The sequence below is a fragment of the Chrysemys picta genome, chromosome 3 (genome assembly GCF_011386835.1).
Source record: "Chrysemys picta bellii isolate R12L10 chromosome 3, ASM1138683v2, whole genome shotgun sequence".
Lineage (NCBI taxonomy): Eukaryota > Metazoa > Chordata > Testudines > Emydidae > Chrysemys > Chrysemys picta.
In genome coordinates this window covers 7307385-7323123 of record NC_088793.1, presented here as the reverse complement: position 1 = coordinate 7323123, position 15739 = coordinate 7307385, and the positions used below count along the sequence as shown (strand labels likewise).

General features: G+C 50.4%; 1 protein-coding gene across 1 annotated transcript in view; it reads left to right on the top strand.

The window, feature by feature from the left end:
- Window positions 1–15739, top strand: part of LOC101937180 (bifunctional epoxide hydrolase 2-like) — a 105536-nt gene that overhangs the window by 31188 nt on the left and 58609 nt on the right. The window contains exons 7-10 of the mRNA XM_065587430.1: window positions 125–220; window positions 3665–3743; window positions 7031–7065; window positions 7862–7888. Of these exons, the coding sequence (XP_065443502.1) occupies window positions 125–220; window positions 3665–3743; window positions 7031–7065; window positions 7862–7888 (237 nt within the window). The remainder of the gene's footprint in view (window positions 1–124; window positions 221–3664; window positions 3744–7030; window positions 7066–7861; window positions 7889–15739) is intronic.

Here is a 15739-nt window from a genome sequence, read left to right as displayed (position 1 = left end):
GGCGCTGGGGCCGGCTTCCGTATGCCAGCGCGCAGCAAGGAGGTGGGGCGTAACTGCTGGGTGTAAAACAGAGGGGGAAGGACTGTGGGGCGGGGAATAAACTTGTGCCTGTTCTTCCCTCTAGCCTGGAGTCCAGCTGCATTTTGTCGAGATGGGGAATGGCCCAGTGGTGTGCCTCTGCCATGGCTTCCCTGAATCCTGGTTCTCCTGGAGGTACCAGGTAATGCCAAGCCGGGCCAATGGCTGGCAGCGGTGCTGTCTGTGTATCCTCCACTCCTGTGCAGTGTGTTGTGGCCATTTGTTACACAGCGGTGTGGCCTTCATGAGAAGAAAGGGGGGGGGTTCTCACTTGTGTGACTGTATGGTGAGGGGTGGAGGCCACTTCTAACTCTACCTCATTCCTGGTATGTCTCCCATCGCCCTTCTTCATCTGCAATCTAGAGCTCCTCCCTCCATCTTTGTCACCTCTTCCTTCCTTCTCTCCCAGCCCCTTCTGCTCTGCTGAAATGACTGATCGGCCGGGCCATGATGGCAGTCCCCCCCCCCCCCCCCCCGTCCCCCCCCTCCAGTCAGTTTGGAGGAGTGGGGAACTTGCCCTGACAGACTCAGAGCAGTAACAGACTGTCGTAGCCCAGCAATGCTCCGGCAGGTGGTAGTTGCCGGGTGTTGGTGGGAGGTCCCCTGAGCGCATGGTTTGGGCTGAAGCCCCGATGAGATCTCTTGAGCGACAGTCTTGGCATGCAGCTCTAGGTGTTCAGTGACGTGCCTGCTTCCCGTGAGGGGCTGGGAGCAGCAAGCGAAGGCAAAGTGTTAGGTGCTGCGGGGCACCACCTTGTCCTCTCCACTTGGCCCCTTGCTTCTGCCCTGCCTCCCCCCACTGCTATTCCAGCCTGGGGCCTGCACACCGCTCTGCTGGGACACCTGTAGCAGCCCCTCATGGCCAGCGGTCACTTTGCAGGCACCCTGCTGCCTCTGAGCCCTCATGTTGAGCCCCTTAAACTCCACACAGTCTCTCTTGTGGCTGACAGCGCCCCACTTGGAGCTGGCTTAACCCAAGTGAGTCACACAGTCCTCGGGGGCCCAAGGCCACCATGGTAACCCAAGAGTTCAGACCTGGCCCTGGTTGATCTGCCACACAGGGAGCTCTCCCTCTGTCCCAGGCTGCTCCACCCGAAGCCGCCAGTCCCAGACTCTGGCATGGCTTCCTTCTCCTGTCAGCCACACCCTACTCCCATGCCTTCCTGCCTGGGGCCCTCCCTGCTTTGACAGGCCGGTCCCGGACCCTAACTGGCTGGAGTCTCAGGTTTCTGGCTCTGACCTCCAACCCGCCTGGTACTGGGGTCTTCCCTGCAGGAGCCTCTCTTACATTCTGCAGCTTTCCTGAGCTTCCCCCTTCACTGCAGCCACCTGCTGCCTTTGATAGGGAATTACCCGGTCCGACCCAGCAGGGCCACTTTAGTGAGCAGGGGTGGCTAGCCCCAGGCCCTCCGGCCCAGAAGGGCCAAGCCACCCTGTTGCAGCACCTCAGTCCTGCTCTGCTGTAGCCTGGCTGGGCTCTGCACCTCTCACTGGTAGGGAAAAGAGGAAGTTAAAAATTGCTTAGACAAGTTAGATGTCTTCAAGTCACCAGAGTCTGATGAAATACGTCTTAGAATACTCAAGGAGCTGATGGAGGAGGTATCTGAGCCATTAGCAATTATCTTTGAAAAGTCCTGGAAGATGGGAGAGATTCCAGAAGACTGGAAAAGGGCGAATATAGTGTCCATCTATAAAAAGGGAAATAAGGACAACCCGGGGAATTACAGATCAGTCAGCTTAACTTTAGTACCCTGAAAGCTAATAGAGCAAATAATGAAGCAATCAATTTGCAAACACCTAGAAGATAAGGTGATAAATAAGTCACTATGAATTTGTCAAGAACAAATATGTCAAACCAACCTAATAGTTTTCTTTGACAGGCCTTATGGATAGAGGGGAAGCGGTAGATGTGGTATAACTTGACTTTAGTAAGGCTTTTGATATTATCTGGCATGACCGTCTCATAAACTTGGGAAATACAGCCTAGATGGAGCTACTATAAGATGGGTGCATAACTGGTTGGAAAACCGATCCCAGAGAGTAGTTATCAGTGGTTCACAATCGAGCTGGAAGGGCATAACGAGTGGGGTCCCACAGGAATCCGTTCTGGGTCCAGCTCTGTTCAATATCTTCATCAATGATTAGATAATGGCAGAGAGAGTACACTTATAAACTTTGCGGACGATACCAAGCTGGGAGGGGTTTCAAGTGCTTAGGAGTTTAGGATTAAAATTCAAAGTGATCTGAACAAATTGGAGAAATGGTCTGAAGTAAATAGGATGAAATTCAATAAGGACAAATGCCAAGTACTCCACTTAGGAAGGAACAATCAGTTGCACACGTACAAAATGGGAAATGACTGCCTAGGAAGGAGTACTGTGGAAAGAGATCTCGGGTTCATAGTGGATCACAAGCTAAATATGAGTCAACAGTGTAACTCTGTTGCAAAAAAGATCATTCTGGGATGTATTAGCAGGAGTGTTGTAAGCAAGACACGAAAAGTAATTCTTCTGCTCTACTCCGCATTGATTAGGCCTCAACTGGGGTATTGTGTCCAGTTCTGGGTGCTACATTTCAGGAAAGATGTGGACAAATTGGAGAAAGTCCAGAGAAGAGCAACAAAAATTATTAAAGGTCTAAAACCATGACTTATGGGAGAGGATTGAAAAAATTGGGTTTGTTTAGATCGGAGAAGAGAAGACTGAAAGGAGACATAACAGTTTTCAAGTACATAAAAAGTTGTTTCAAGGAGGAGGAAGAAAAATTTTCTAACCTCTCAAGATAGGACAAGAAGCAATGGGCTTAAATTGCAGCAAGGGCGGTTTAGGTTGGACATTAGGAAAAACCTCCTAACTGTCAGGGTGATTAAGCACAGAAATACATTTGCCTAGGGAGGTTGTGGAATCTCTGTCATTGGAGGTTTTAAAGAGCAGGTTGGACAAACACCTGTCGGGAATGGTCTAGTTATTACTTAGCCTGCGTTGAGTGTAGGGGACTGGACGCGATGACCTCTCGAGGTCCCTTCCAGTCCTACACTTCTGTGATTCTATGACCCAAAGCACGTTTTTGAACCCACAGCCAAGAAGTGATTGTGCACAAATGAACTCTGCTCCCCACCCCTCTTTCCCTCTCGCTGATTGAATGTCTAGTATGAAGTTCACGTCCCACCTCTAACCCCTGAGGAATCTCTGCACCGATCCAGGGTTTATTCTTTTGGTCTCTGCCTCTGGAATTTGTCTCGGCCTCAGTCTGAATGCCAATGCACCACGTAAGGCACCTTTACTCTTTAGTGGCTGACTCTCTCGTTCTGAGTGTGGTGCTAGCTGGCGTGGATTGTCTTGCCCGGTGTTTGGCTGGCTACAGTCTTTGCTAGAGCAGTGTCTGTTGTCATTCTGACGCCCCTTCCAGCGTGTGGAATTCACACGGTAGCTTCGCTTTCGTGACTGAGGTGTCATAGTCGCTATAGTGCCAGATGCTAAAAGGGGACAGTTCAAATAAATGGAAGTCCACTTCCCAGCTGTGGTGAGCTACAGCAGACACAAGTCTGTTTCCCAAGGTCACATGTTTCTTTCTATTTCTGCTCTAGATCCCTGCTTTGGCTGAGGCTGGCTTCCGGGTCCTGGCTTTGGATATGAAAGGCTACGGAGATTCCACTGCTCCCCCAGGTCAGTCGGGTTTCCGATCCTCTCCTCCTCCCTCCCTTAGAGGGGCAAGCAATGAAGGGCAGAGATAAATTGCTCAGCCTTCTTCTGCCGTGTCTGTGTGTCTGCTGGGTCCTAGCTAGGACTGTTGTGGTGGAGATGAGCCAGGAGAAGTTGAGGCTGAATATTGGGTAGAATTCACTCTTGGTGAGAACTATTTAGGCTGCGGGAGTCTCCCAAGGGAAGTGGGGAAAGCCCTGATTCTTGGGAGAATGTCCCGTCCTTTGCTAAAGTTGCTGGGAATATAGGGACTGTAGGGAAGAATTGCACCCTTGCAGGGAGATGAACCGGATAGTCGGACACATCTCTTCCATTGCGCTAACGTCTAAGTCTGTGGTGTGGCACAAACTGAACAGCAGCCAAAACCATCTTGACATGCGCTTGGTATCTGTATGTCTGCCGACCTCCCCTTGTCCTCCCCCATAACCTCCCACGGGTTCCTAGAATCTCCTGGTGTGATGTGAGCTCAGGCTGGGAATCTATTCCTTCTAGTGTTTGTCTGAGGAGTGGCTTGGATTTGAAATGCTCCTGAAGCAGGGAAAGTAAATACAAAAGCCTCCCAATGTTTACATGGTGTCAAGGAGGAAACCACCTGGCGTGTCTGTTATAAAAGTGCTGCTCGTGACGCTGGATTGTTTCAGGCCGTCTTATTTTAATTTCCTGTCTCTTTCCACCCCTGGCACAACCTTGATGTGAACTTGCCCACAGGATGCCGTGGGAGACTAGCTCAAGAAGAGGTGACTTGGCTGTCGATACCCAAGTTGTCTCTTTAGCTTCTAAGCTGAGCAGGGTCCGGCTTGGTTGGTACTTGAATGGGAGACCTTCCAAGAAAACTCAAGGTGGTGATCCAACTGGTGGTGCTCTTCTTTGACCCATTCCATCCTTGGCCTTGGCTGCGGCTGCCAAGAAGTGGTGGCATTGGACAGGGAGAACGCCCTGGCTACAGCTGCGAACACCCTCTTTCCTTATAAGGTGCTTTGCATGAACTACCCAACAGCTGCCGGATCTCCGTGACTTTCAGTCACTACCAGCCTGGGCTGGATTTGAACCAACAAACTAGGAGCGAGAGGCTCTGTCACCCGTTAACGATCCTCTGAGCCATCTGGAAGCCTGGGGGATGAGGGGTCATTGCAGCCATCCATGCCTGATGACTAGCAATAACAGTGCAGCACGCACTCTATCCCGAGGCAGCAGGAGCTGAGTGGTGTCGCTAGCTGGTTGAGGGGGTTCGGTATTGACACCCGCCCTACCCCGCTTGCCTGAGTCTTCCCCTGCATGGCTCTAATTCAGAGGTTGGGAGTCTGGCTGGGATCCCCAGAGCCCTCCGAACCGGCTGGTTCTAACCGGGTTTGGATCGAGGCTGTAACCACATTGTTATGCAATATCTGTGTCAAGCCAAATAGCTTTCTCTTGTACAGTGCATCTTCTTTTTCACTTCAGGGCATTTGCGCACGACTGAGAGTGAACCTCCAGGGGGGCTGGGAAGGGAAGGGCTGGGGAGCTGGGGGTACAAGGCCCTGTGAAATGCCGTTGCTAATCTTGAGGGCTGATCAAAGCAGCAGCCCTCACTGCTTTGCACTCTGTTCATTTAATATCATTTCACTATGAATGTTGCTGTAGTGCCCACAATGGACCAGAGGCCAGATTGACACAGGTATTTAGGCACCTAAAGATGCAGAGAGGGACCTAACTCACTTAGACACTTTTGTAAGTCCTGCTTAATGCATCTTTATATCTTCAGGCATCTAAATCTGGCCCTGGGTGCTTTCCAGACCTAGCGAAGCTCAGAAGAACATCAGCCCAAGGAGTTTGCAGTCTAAAGAGACATGGGTGTGGGGGAAGAGGGATACTACATACAAGTGATCAGGAGGGTGATCGGCATGTGCCATGTCCATTCCCTTTTCTGCAGCTGCCTCCACCTAGGTACTGCCAGTGCCCGTTGTCCTCTTTAACGGCTACCCCGAGCCCATTCCCTTCCAACATGCCCCGTTTCCCAGCCCCCTCACCTCTGCTCACTGAGTTACACCCACTGCTGTGTTTATCGGTACGCTGGTAGATCTAAGGCCAGAAGGGACAATGCCGGTCCTCTAGCCTCTCCCCTACGCCAGCTGTAGACTCTCGCCAGTTGGTTGGTTCCCTCCTCCAGCCCAGTCACCGGTGGTTGAACTGACGTGTTCCTGTTTAGTATGGTTGAAAATACTCATGTGCTTCCTGTGGTAAAGTGTCCCATCACTCACAACATTATTTAAACCGGGCCAGCCCATCTGAGCTGCTTGCCTAGGAACTGGTTGAGCCCAGCAGGGGCATTTTTCCAGAGGGCTTTTATATCTGGACAGAGAGTGGCTGTGAGGGAGCCAACCCCTGCTGGTGCCTGGGGAGCAGCTCCTGTAAGGCCACTGCAGTTAATTTCCTTCCTGCGGTGGGTACAAAGGCCTTGGTTTTCCTAGGATCCCAGTCAGCAGGGGCTGGGGGCCATAGTACACTCTTGATACGTGTTGGTTTCTGCAGGGTCTGGTGCCGACATGTGACCTCTGCTCCTGTTGGTCTAGATTAGCCCAGACCCACTTGTCATTGGAGCCCCTTGACGCAAGACTTTCTAATCTTTGTTTTCATCTACCTAGTCCCTGATAGCACCGTTCATCGCTCCAGTCGCTGGGCGGCTCTGGCTGCTGGTGTCCTGGTCCTATTCCAGCTTGGGAAGTGACCGTACCTGCTCTCTCCTTAAATCCCCCCGTCGTTACTCCTCACTCCTCCACAGCAGGGCTTAGAGGAGGAGACTTCAGAGCTCGTTTCAGGAGGGCTTCTTGTTTTCCCTTGCAGGCAGAGACCCCTTTTTCATGATACCGCCTCCTGCCCTTGAATCTGAAATCAGATCAGCACAGCTTCCTGCTGCGCCAGGCCTTTCATCCTGAACCCCAAAGCACTTGACAACCTGCCGTAGAAGGATCATTTCCCCCCCCGACCTGCTGCCACCACCGCTAAATGCACCCACCTCTGGGGTTGAACCCGGCAGCCATACTTCATCAACGTCCCAGAGCAGGCCTATGGGAAGCCTAGGGAAAATCCTATTTCTCCCCCTCTTAAAGATGGTGCAGTGACTGATGAGATGAATCCTGTGTGTACTGAACTGTTGTAGAGCTGGTGGGAGCCAGGGGGCCGCAGCCTGGTACATGGCAGATTTAGAACGTTAAAAAATTAAATGGAAGGACACTTAAGTGAGCTCAATAATTAATGTTTGTTGTTGTTTGCAGACATAGAAGAATATTCCCAGGAAGAGATATGCAAGGTAGGCGATGGTGTCCTGATTTCTGTTTGTGACCTAGGTCTGTCTGTATCATGGAACCACGCTCCGAGCTCCCTAGTTAAGGTTCTAACCCGCGTATCTCTATGGACGGTAGAAAAGGGTCCAGGACGGGGTGGGAGAACAAAGGCAGTCCCAGGGCGGCTGTTTCCAACTGGGGGAAACTGAGTGACTGAACTTAGTTGGGCAAGGAGTGCGGTATAAATCCGACTCTCTGGTGAGTGGTTTGCAGTACTGCACTGCGAAGCTTGCTCTTCGTCTGCGAGGCTGCATGCAACGCCGCAGATCCCGCAAGGGAAGACTCCCTGATGCCAGGATGAGGTCTCCTTGTTGCATGATCTTCATTAGTAGTAACAGTAACACTGAGGGGCAAAGATCCTCCAGGGCCCGTCGGGCAAAGCACCGCACGGACATAGTGAGACAGTCCCTGCCCCAAAGAGTTCATGGTCTAAAAAGACAAAACGTTAGATGGGAACTTCAGCACAATTGTGACCTCCCCTAGGCACATGGGGGCTCTGGCTGAGCTGGCAATTTGAATCCAAATCCCCTGAATGCCAGCCCGGTGCTTCCCTCCTAGACCGTCCTTCCTGTCTAATCTTAGAGAGAGGGCTTGGAGTACAGTGCCCTGACCTTGTAGGGATGGGGAGGTGTATTGGATCTCAGGTGACTTTGGAGACCTCTTAGTGAAGGCAAACAGCCTTCAGAATCCTGTTGGCACTTAAGACAGTGGCATGTTCATGGCTAAGAAATCTGATTATCTTTCTTTTTTTCCCCCTCACAGGATCTTGTGGTTTTCCTGGACAAACTGGTGAGAATCCCCCTGTGATTTATGTTTTCCCTTTGCTAAGTGTACAGAGATGTACAAATCCAAGCGGTGGGATTGCTTTGGGCCACAACCAGAGATCCTGGGGAAAAGCATTATCAGCTGTGTAACTTGTACCCCCCCCCCCCTTGTGCAGCGTTACCCCAGACTGGCTGGGAACAGAAGTTGCCAGGGAGAGACGAGAAATGAGCTGGAAATGCCTGTAAAACTTTACCTCGTGTAATCTTGAATTAAAGGGTGGAGAGAAGACGAAAGGCAGATCCCTGGTGACTCGCTGAGCAGCTCGAGTGAATGGTTTAATTAATTCTGCCTCTTGGCTGAGATCAAATCTAGTATTAGTTTAATATCTGATACATCCTCTGCTGGGAGATGCGCTTGCGTAAGAGATGAAGGCAGCGATTGCCGGCTCGTCTCTCTTCTTACAGCAATTAACCCGTATAATTGTTGCGTTCGACTAGCTCAGCATAAGTTCTTGGGCTTTGTTTTTTTCTAACCACAGAAGTATATGGTTCCCTGGGGTGATGGAGAAGAGAGGAGGGTGTGTGCGTGTCTGAGGGGAAGGATGTTATAATCTTAGAGGACATGCAAAGCATTGCAGACTTGTGGTACGTTCCCCTCGGGTCACTGTGTGGGTCTGTCTGTGCTGGGAACATGGGTCCCGGCTCGAGTAGGCAGATGCGCTAGCTCTGTCCAAGTAAAGGCACTAAAAGTCGCAGCACAGCTGGGGATAGCGTGGCTGGCGGTTGGGCTAGCCAGCCGGGTATGTACCCGGGGCTTCCGGGCTTGTACTCCGGGCAGTTAGCCTGGACTCCTGCCCGTGCTATGCCCAGCTACGCTTCTCTTTCCAGCACGCTTGCTTGAGCAGAGCTAGTTCCTGGCTGCCCACTCAGGCTGAGAAGTTTGCTCCCAGCTGCAGTGTAGACACACCCTGTGTCTTTCACGGGGCAGGTACTCCACACAGGAGCTTGCACAACTTGAGACTGTAAGAGATTCGGCTTTGAGCAGGGGTTGGACTAGATGACCTCCTGAGGTCTCTTCCAACCCTGATCTTCTATGATTCTCTGACCCAGCTACTGGGCAGTCTGGGGAACCCCCAGCCATTCGGTCTCTCCTGGCTGTGTGAAGAAGTGTCTTGCTTTAAGTGGGTTCCTGTGCTGGCCTTTCGCTGCTAGAGAACTGTGTTGATTTATTGAGATGAAGGTTGCAAATGAAACGCGTTGGGTCCCCGTGGAGAGTCTGGAAGAAGGATGCTCCATTTACGAAATCACTGCAGTTTGGACGAGGAATTTGGCAGTTGTTCCTCTAGAAGCTGGGATAACAGGGCATGTTTCAGATCATCACTAGAGAGAAGGTGCCAGTGAGTGGAGGCCTGGGAAGACTTCCGCATGGAGAGAAATGGCCAAGACTGGGATTGATACATCTACAGAGGAGATTGAATAAGAGGGGAACACAATAGCTGTTAACAAAGCAATGAATTGTATTGGACTGGTGAATTGAGTGCTCCTGTTTTTCCTCCCCTCCATGGAAAAGGAGCAGTCGAAGAAACAAAAAGGCAAACATTTAAAACTTGATGAAAGGAAATGCTTTTTTACGTAATGAACTTGCTGTAACTAAGTGTCAGTGGGGGCCAAGAATTGAGGACCATGTTTAAGAGAAGTCAAACATCACTGTGGATAATGTGAACAGTAGACCGGATAGAAGAAGGCATTTAAACAGTCATCATCTGCTGGCTGCCAGGAGCTAAGAAGACAGATAGGTAGATTATTCCACAGGGATCCTTGCGCTTTTTTCCGAAGCATTTGTTACTGGACACTGTAGAGAACAGGACGCTGGACTTAGATGGGCCTTGATCTCATTCAGTCTGGCAAGTCCTATGTCTTTAGCCAGTCGGTTGATTCATCTCGCGTTCCTGTCTCGCTGCCCTTCGGTGATGGAGAACGCTTTTCCCTTCGACCCATGGGCGGGTGCGCAGCAAAGCGGCAAACGACAAGGTCAGCAGCTTGACTCCTCCTGTATTAAATAATGTACTCTCCTGGCACCACTGGGGCCATTCATCTGCCTGGACAATGTAATTAAGACAATGCTTAGTGGCTTCCATCCCATCGAAAGAATAGAAACAATCCCTACTCCTTTAAATGAGATGACCAGGGTGGGGGTGGGGGTGGGGAGGGGCGACACAGGCAAAGGTCAGTATCTGTAGGGGGTTTTTCCCTGCTATAGTCTGAAACATTTTCCAAGAGAACTAGCCCAGCTTGAAGTGCTGTCCCGCTCTTTAAAGAGACTGTAAATAAAAGGTGGGGAGGGGCGGGGAGCTTCTTCAGCAGCTCTGCTCCCCATGTATGTCCGCATCAGAACTGCAGCTGACCCTAGTGACAGTGCTTCTTGCTTCACTTCTGAGAGTCCTGCAGGACCCGTCTGGTTACGGGTGAGCGAACCGCAGTGTGGTCTTCCTTGTGTCTTAGCAGAATGGTCTCCTAGCTTCTGCTCACCAAGCCCCACTTGGTGACATCCGTGCAAACCCACTGACTGTAATACAGCTCCGCTGAGGGACTGGTTTGGTCCCCAGAACCTGCATTACCGGGGATGAGGCACAAAAGAAGAGGAGCCCGGAGTGACTCTGATCCCTGGTGGATTGGAAAAGCCAATCTCCGACTGAGTGCGTTTGACCTGCAGTTGCTGAGACCATAAATGCCGCCGCCCCACCATGCTACTCTTAGACATCTCTGAAAAGGAGAGGGAGGAGGAAGGAATTGCTGTGCTTGTGTGCTCCAGCTCCCCTAAATCCACACCCTCTGAGGGGAGGCTGCCCACCAGTTGGCGCATAACCTGGAGTGGCAGAAGTCTCAGAATTATCCTGCCAGCTGATGGGCAAACTTGCTGCCAACCTTTATTTTCAGGCATAGCATAACTTGCACGCTTCCAAATCGTAAGTCTCGCCACACAGCCCCGGTGCTCTCTGAAACTTCTCTTTCTATTGAATTTAAGCTCTCCATTCCCCGTGGGTCTGCACATCTTGGCCTGCATTTCCAATCTTACTATTCCATTCCCCACGCTGCCTTCGTCCTGCCGGTAGGACATGCCCCCTTCTTTATCCTTCTCCTGCTCATGTATCTCTGCCTCCTTCCGTAATGGAGGCCACCGTCTTCTCCCCAAAGACATTAAGGCCAGAAGGGACAGTTCCGACCATCTCCTGCTTACTGCAGGCTGTAGAATTTCCGCTAGTATTCACGGCACCATGCCCAAGGATTTCGGGTACGAGAGGTCTAATCTCTATTAAGACTCCAGTTGATGAAGTCTCCATCCCATCCCTGGGGGAGCTGCTCCAATGGCTAATGACCCTCCTTGTTGAAAATGTGCATTTTGTTTCAAGTTTGAAATTAACTAGCTGGATGCAGTGGTGGGGAGCTAAATTCTGCCTTTATCCGCTCAATTAAAGAGCCTTCTAGTAACAGACTCCTCCATGCAGCAGCTGAGAGGGTTGCGTGGGGTTTTTTAATGTGTTATAATTTTCATCTTATGGTTTGTTCTTTATTTTTGTTACCACAACTTTAACTGTTAAACTTAAAAGATCATGTAAGTCTGTATTTGTATGGTCTTCCTTATTCCCTTTCCCTCTGCTTGGGAAGCCTTTTAATGGGGAAACACCTGGATTTGACATCAGTTGGGCAAAAGACCCGTCAATCTTTACTGGTGTAGCTCTCCATGTCCTGTTATAGGCTGATCCATTTTTTTCTTAGGCTAGAATGAGATAACCGCACCCAAAGTGGGAGCAAAGGAAAACTCAGCAGCTGTCTTCTGCTTGCAATTGACTTGCTGGGAGACCATGTGCCCAGAACGTGGCACGCAGCCCAGTTAGCCATGTCAGGACCCTGGCATCACTCGCCTGGCTCCAGAAAATGCTAGGCTGGAGTGCCCTGATCATGTCCCCTCCACATCTTGTATAGTGCTGTACACTCTCAGGGCCAGATCTTCAACTGGAGTCAATCAGCAGAGCTTCAGGACAGCCAGTGGCGCTCTGCTCATTCAAGCCAGTGGAGGATCTGGCCCAGAGTGCTCAGTAAATAGCAATGCTCTGGCACCAATCCCCTCGAGGGTTCAGGATCCATACGTGGGATGCAGAACACTGCATAGCCATCGCCAAGAGGGCAGTACAGCATTCCCAATGCCATGCTAGCCCATTAGTCCAACCCTGAGCCAGACTGGATATGACTGCCTGTGGGACTTAGCTGTTCCCTTGAGGATTCCTATGCAGGTACTGGTCCAGCCTCTCTCTCTTCATTTTGTGAGACGTGCCGCTTCTCGTGATGTGGTCGAGTCACAGCTGCCGGCTAGCTCTCAAAAGCATTTGGCTTCCTCCAAACACATCTATTATTTCCAAAGAGCCTACGGGGAGCTGATGGGGATCTTATCCCGCAGGAGGCTGGGCCATTGCTGTAGGTGAAAGCAGTCATTTCCTTGCAGCGTGGGGAGTGCTGACTACTCAGAGGATTATAGTTTGCCCCGTTGCAGAGCTTCTCCGTCAGCTTCTTCTTTCTCTGCGGGGGAGAGCTGGGAATGCTGGCAGAGGTCACCGAGAAACCTGCCCTGCATCTTGGAAGAAGTTCTGGGTGGTTAGCTCCTGCCTTGTGGGTAAATGTGGCATTGGAAGAAACCTGCTGAGCTCTATAGCGTGAGGGCTATTTAATCTTTGATCAGGAATCTCATTAACACTGGGGAAGAAATCGCTGACTTGTTTCCCAAATGTGTGAGTGCAGCATTTCAGAAGACCTCTACCTTCGCTGCGGGGTGCTCTACAACCTATTTTTTCCACTTCCACTGGAAAGCAAAAAAATAAAACTTAAGGGGAAAGGACAGATCTTTAGAGCTGGCTTGAGCTTCAGGCAGCCAAGTAGCACTTTCCACCTGGTTGTGGGGGAAGACTCACTGTTTGTGAAATTTCTTTCTGGCCAACTGGAAACAGACATTAAAGGAGCGATCAAGGGGTTGGCACTAGAATAATGTAATTTTTTTACCATCAAAGTCACCAGTTCAAAGCTGCCCCTGCTCCGTGGGAGATGAAAGTTGTCTGTTTGAAGGCCAATGGGTTGATGGTCTGTGTGTAGTCCTAGGCTGGACAGGTAGGTGCATTGCCAAAAATGTCCGTTGCAACTGATGCAAACTGGGCTTCCTTTCTCAGCACTGACCTAGGATTGAATGAGACTGAACTGCCCCTGTTAGCCGTAATGGCAATATTACCCAGGTCGGGATTTGGGCCTGGTATCTGAGGAGTGGGCGGTGGGGGTGGCGAGCCTGCCCTGTGAATGAAGGACTCCAAGGCTGCCAGGCTGGCATCTTCCATCAGTGAGAACTTCACCTTGTAATCAGACAGTGCCCAAAATAGTGAAGACTTCAGAAAGAAGGGATTGGGCCTGGATCTTGGAGGAAGGTTGGCCTTGCGGTTAAGGTTTTGGTTGGGACTCAGGAGCTCCTGGGTTCAATTGCCTGGTGTGACCTCAGACAGCTCACTAGGGTTCTGCCTACGCTGCAGTGGAAGGTGTGGTTGTAATGTGGGTTGGTACACTGGTGCTAGCGTTAATCGAGTAAACCCGGGTAACCATCGTCTCGATGTGGTGGCACGTTTTTCAGCGTGGGCTAGCAACCAGAGTATGTACCCAGGGTCCCTGGAGGGCTTGTACTGTGCCAGCCACCTTGTGCTGAAGCCCATGCCACCACGTCTATGCTCCTACAGTTAGCATGGCTAACTGTAGGAGGAAGAGAACCTTGTACCAGAGGCCTGGTCTGAGGCCTGAACTAAAGTAGAGGTCAAAGCTGTGGGGGTTTTCCTGTCATCACGACAGCTGTTGGCTCCGAACAATCACACCCTGAATCAGAGAGTCACTCCATTATACAATGTTGGTCTTTGAGCTGCAGACCATGACTAAGTAATCAGCTAAGCAAGGGTCCCCTCCTCAGGACGAAGCTTCAAAAGGTTGGGTCTTTGCATAACCGGAGGTGGTAATTTGCGGTCATCCCCCCTCCCCCCAGCTATTTCATAGGAACCCCACTTAACTCGGTTTGTCCGGCACATTGTTCACAATAATCCTTTGACGCTCCCAAGGTTTCCGTTGGCCACGTCTCCCGTCTCTCCCCCCCCCCCCCCCCATCCCCGAGAAGTTACCTGCAACCCTCCAATAATACATACCCTTTGCATTTTTAATACAGTGGTCTCCAAAGATACTTAAACTTAATTCAATAAGATTTAACTCCGTAAGGTCTGTCCAGGAGATTGCAGGAAATTGCCACATCTGTCTCAAAAGCCAGCACAGCTGTGCCTACCTGTGCCTACCTGTGCGACAATTGCTCTTTCCCTTGCAATGTAGACATAGCCTTCATCTTTCTGTGCTTCTGTTCTTCATCTGCGAAATGGGGATAATATGCCTTGCCTCACAGGGGCCGTGTTGCCAAATCTTGAGATTGGGTGTTTGTCTTAAAGCTCCAGCTCCTGGAGTCATGAGATTAGGTGAGATTCTCACCCATCATTTAATAAAGCAAGCTTTTAGCTCTCATGATATTGGAGTAAAGCTTGGAAATGTGACCTGCAAGACTTAGAAACCAGGAAGTAAATAAAAAGATATCCAAACGTTTTAAGTCCTAAGGTTGTTTTTTTGGCCTGGCTTATGATTTTGGAATACATGGGGTTGGCAACACTGCAAGGATATAGAGGATGTGATTGTTTGAGGGGCTCAATTGCTCTGGGCCTGGGGGCTGTATAAGTACCCACATAGATTTTCTGAAATATACTGTTGCTAGAAAAAGAGGTGAAGGCCTTGTCTACATTGGAAGGTTGTCCTAGTTTTATCTAAGGTGTGAATTTAACCGATGAAGCTAAAGTTGTGGCAACTCCTGTGTGGACGCTCTTGTTTCAGTTTAAAAGTGGCTTATTTTGGTTTAGGTTAAACCTAAATAAGGGCTTGTCCGCACTTGAAAGTTAATTTGGATTAAGGTAGAGTGCGAATTGAAAGCACAATAGCTATTCCAGAAGAGCTCCATGTGTAGACAAGCCCTATGCCCCTCTTAAACCAAAACCAGAGTGCCCCACAGGCGTCTGCACTGGTCTAACTAAACTGGGGCAAGCTTACATATAGCCAAGACCTGAGCAAAGAATTCCCATAGCTCGCAATGCAGGTGTGCAGGCTCCAGTTAGTGATGGAAGCAGCGTGGGACTCTGACCGGGTGTCTGACTAACGCAGCAGGGAGCTGGGATGCCGTGTTTGTCTCTGAGCCTCCTGTCACAACAATTCCAAGCACCGGGACTCTCAGAGAACAGGGTATTATCGCCGCCGCTTTGCAGACTGGGCAAGTGCTGTGTGAGTCTACACGTGTGAGCTGCTCCTGCAGCCACTGACGTAGATTGGCTCTGTCCACACTGGGGAAGGAGGCAAGCTAGCAAGCACTCCCGGGTTCCAATTAACAGTGGGTTAAACACCACTTAGCAGCTAACATTTGGCAGTTTAAACATGTGATAGCTGGTCTTTTTGTAACTGTGGGGGGGGGGGAACCTAATACTTTTTTTAAGCATGACTGGCCCCAGCCACAGTAAAGGCAAAATCATGTTCAACCCTATATCAGGCCTGGTCGACGCTTAAAAAATTAGAGCTACAGCGCTTAGGGGTGTGAAAATCACACCTCTGGATTCTGTAGTTATGCTGACCTAGCCTCTGGTGTAGATGTAGCTACAGGGTGTTCGGGGAGGTGGATTACCTCTGGTGACGGGAAAAACCTCTTCTGTCACTGCAGGAAGCGTCTACACTACAATGGCATAGCGTTGGTGCTGTAGCTATGTCGCTGTACTGCTTG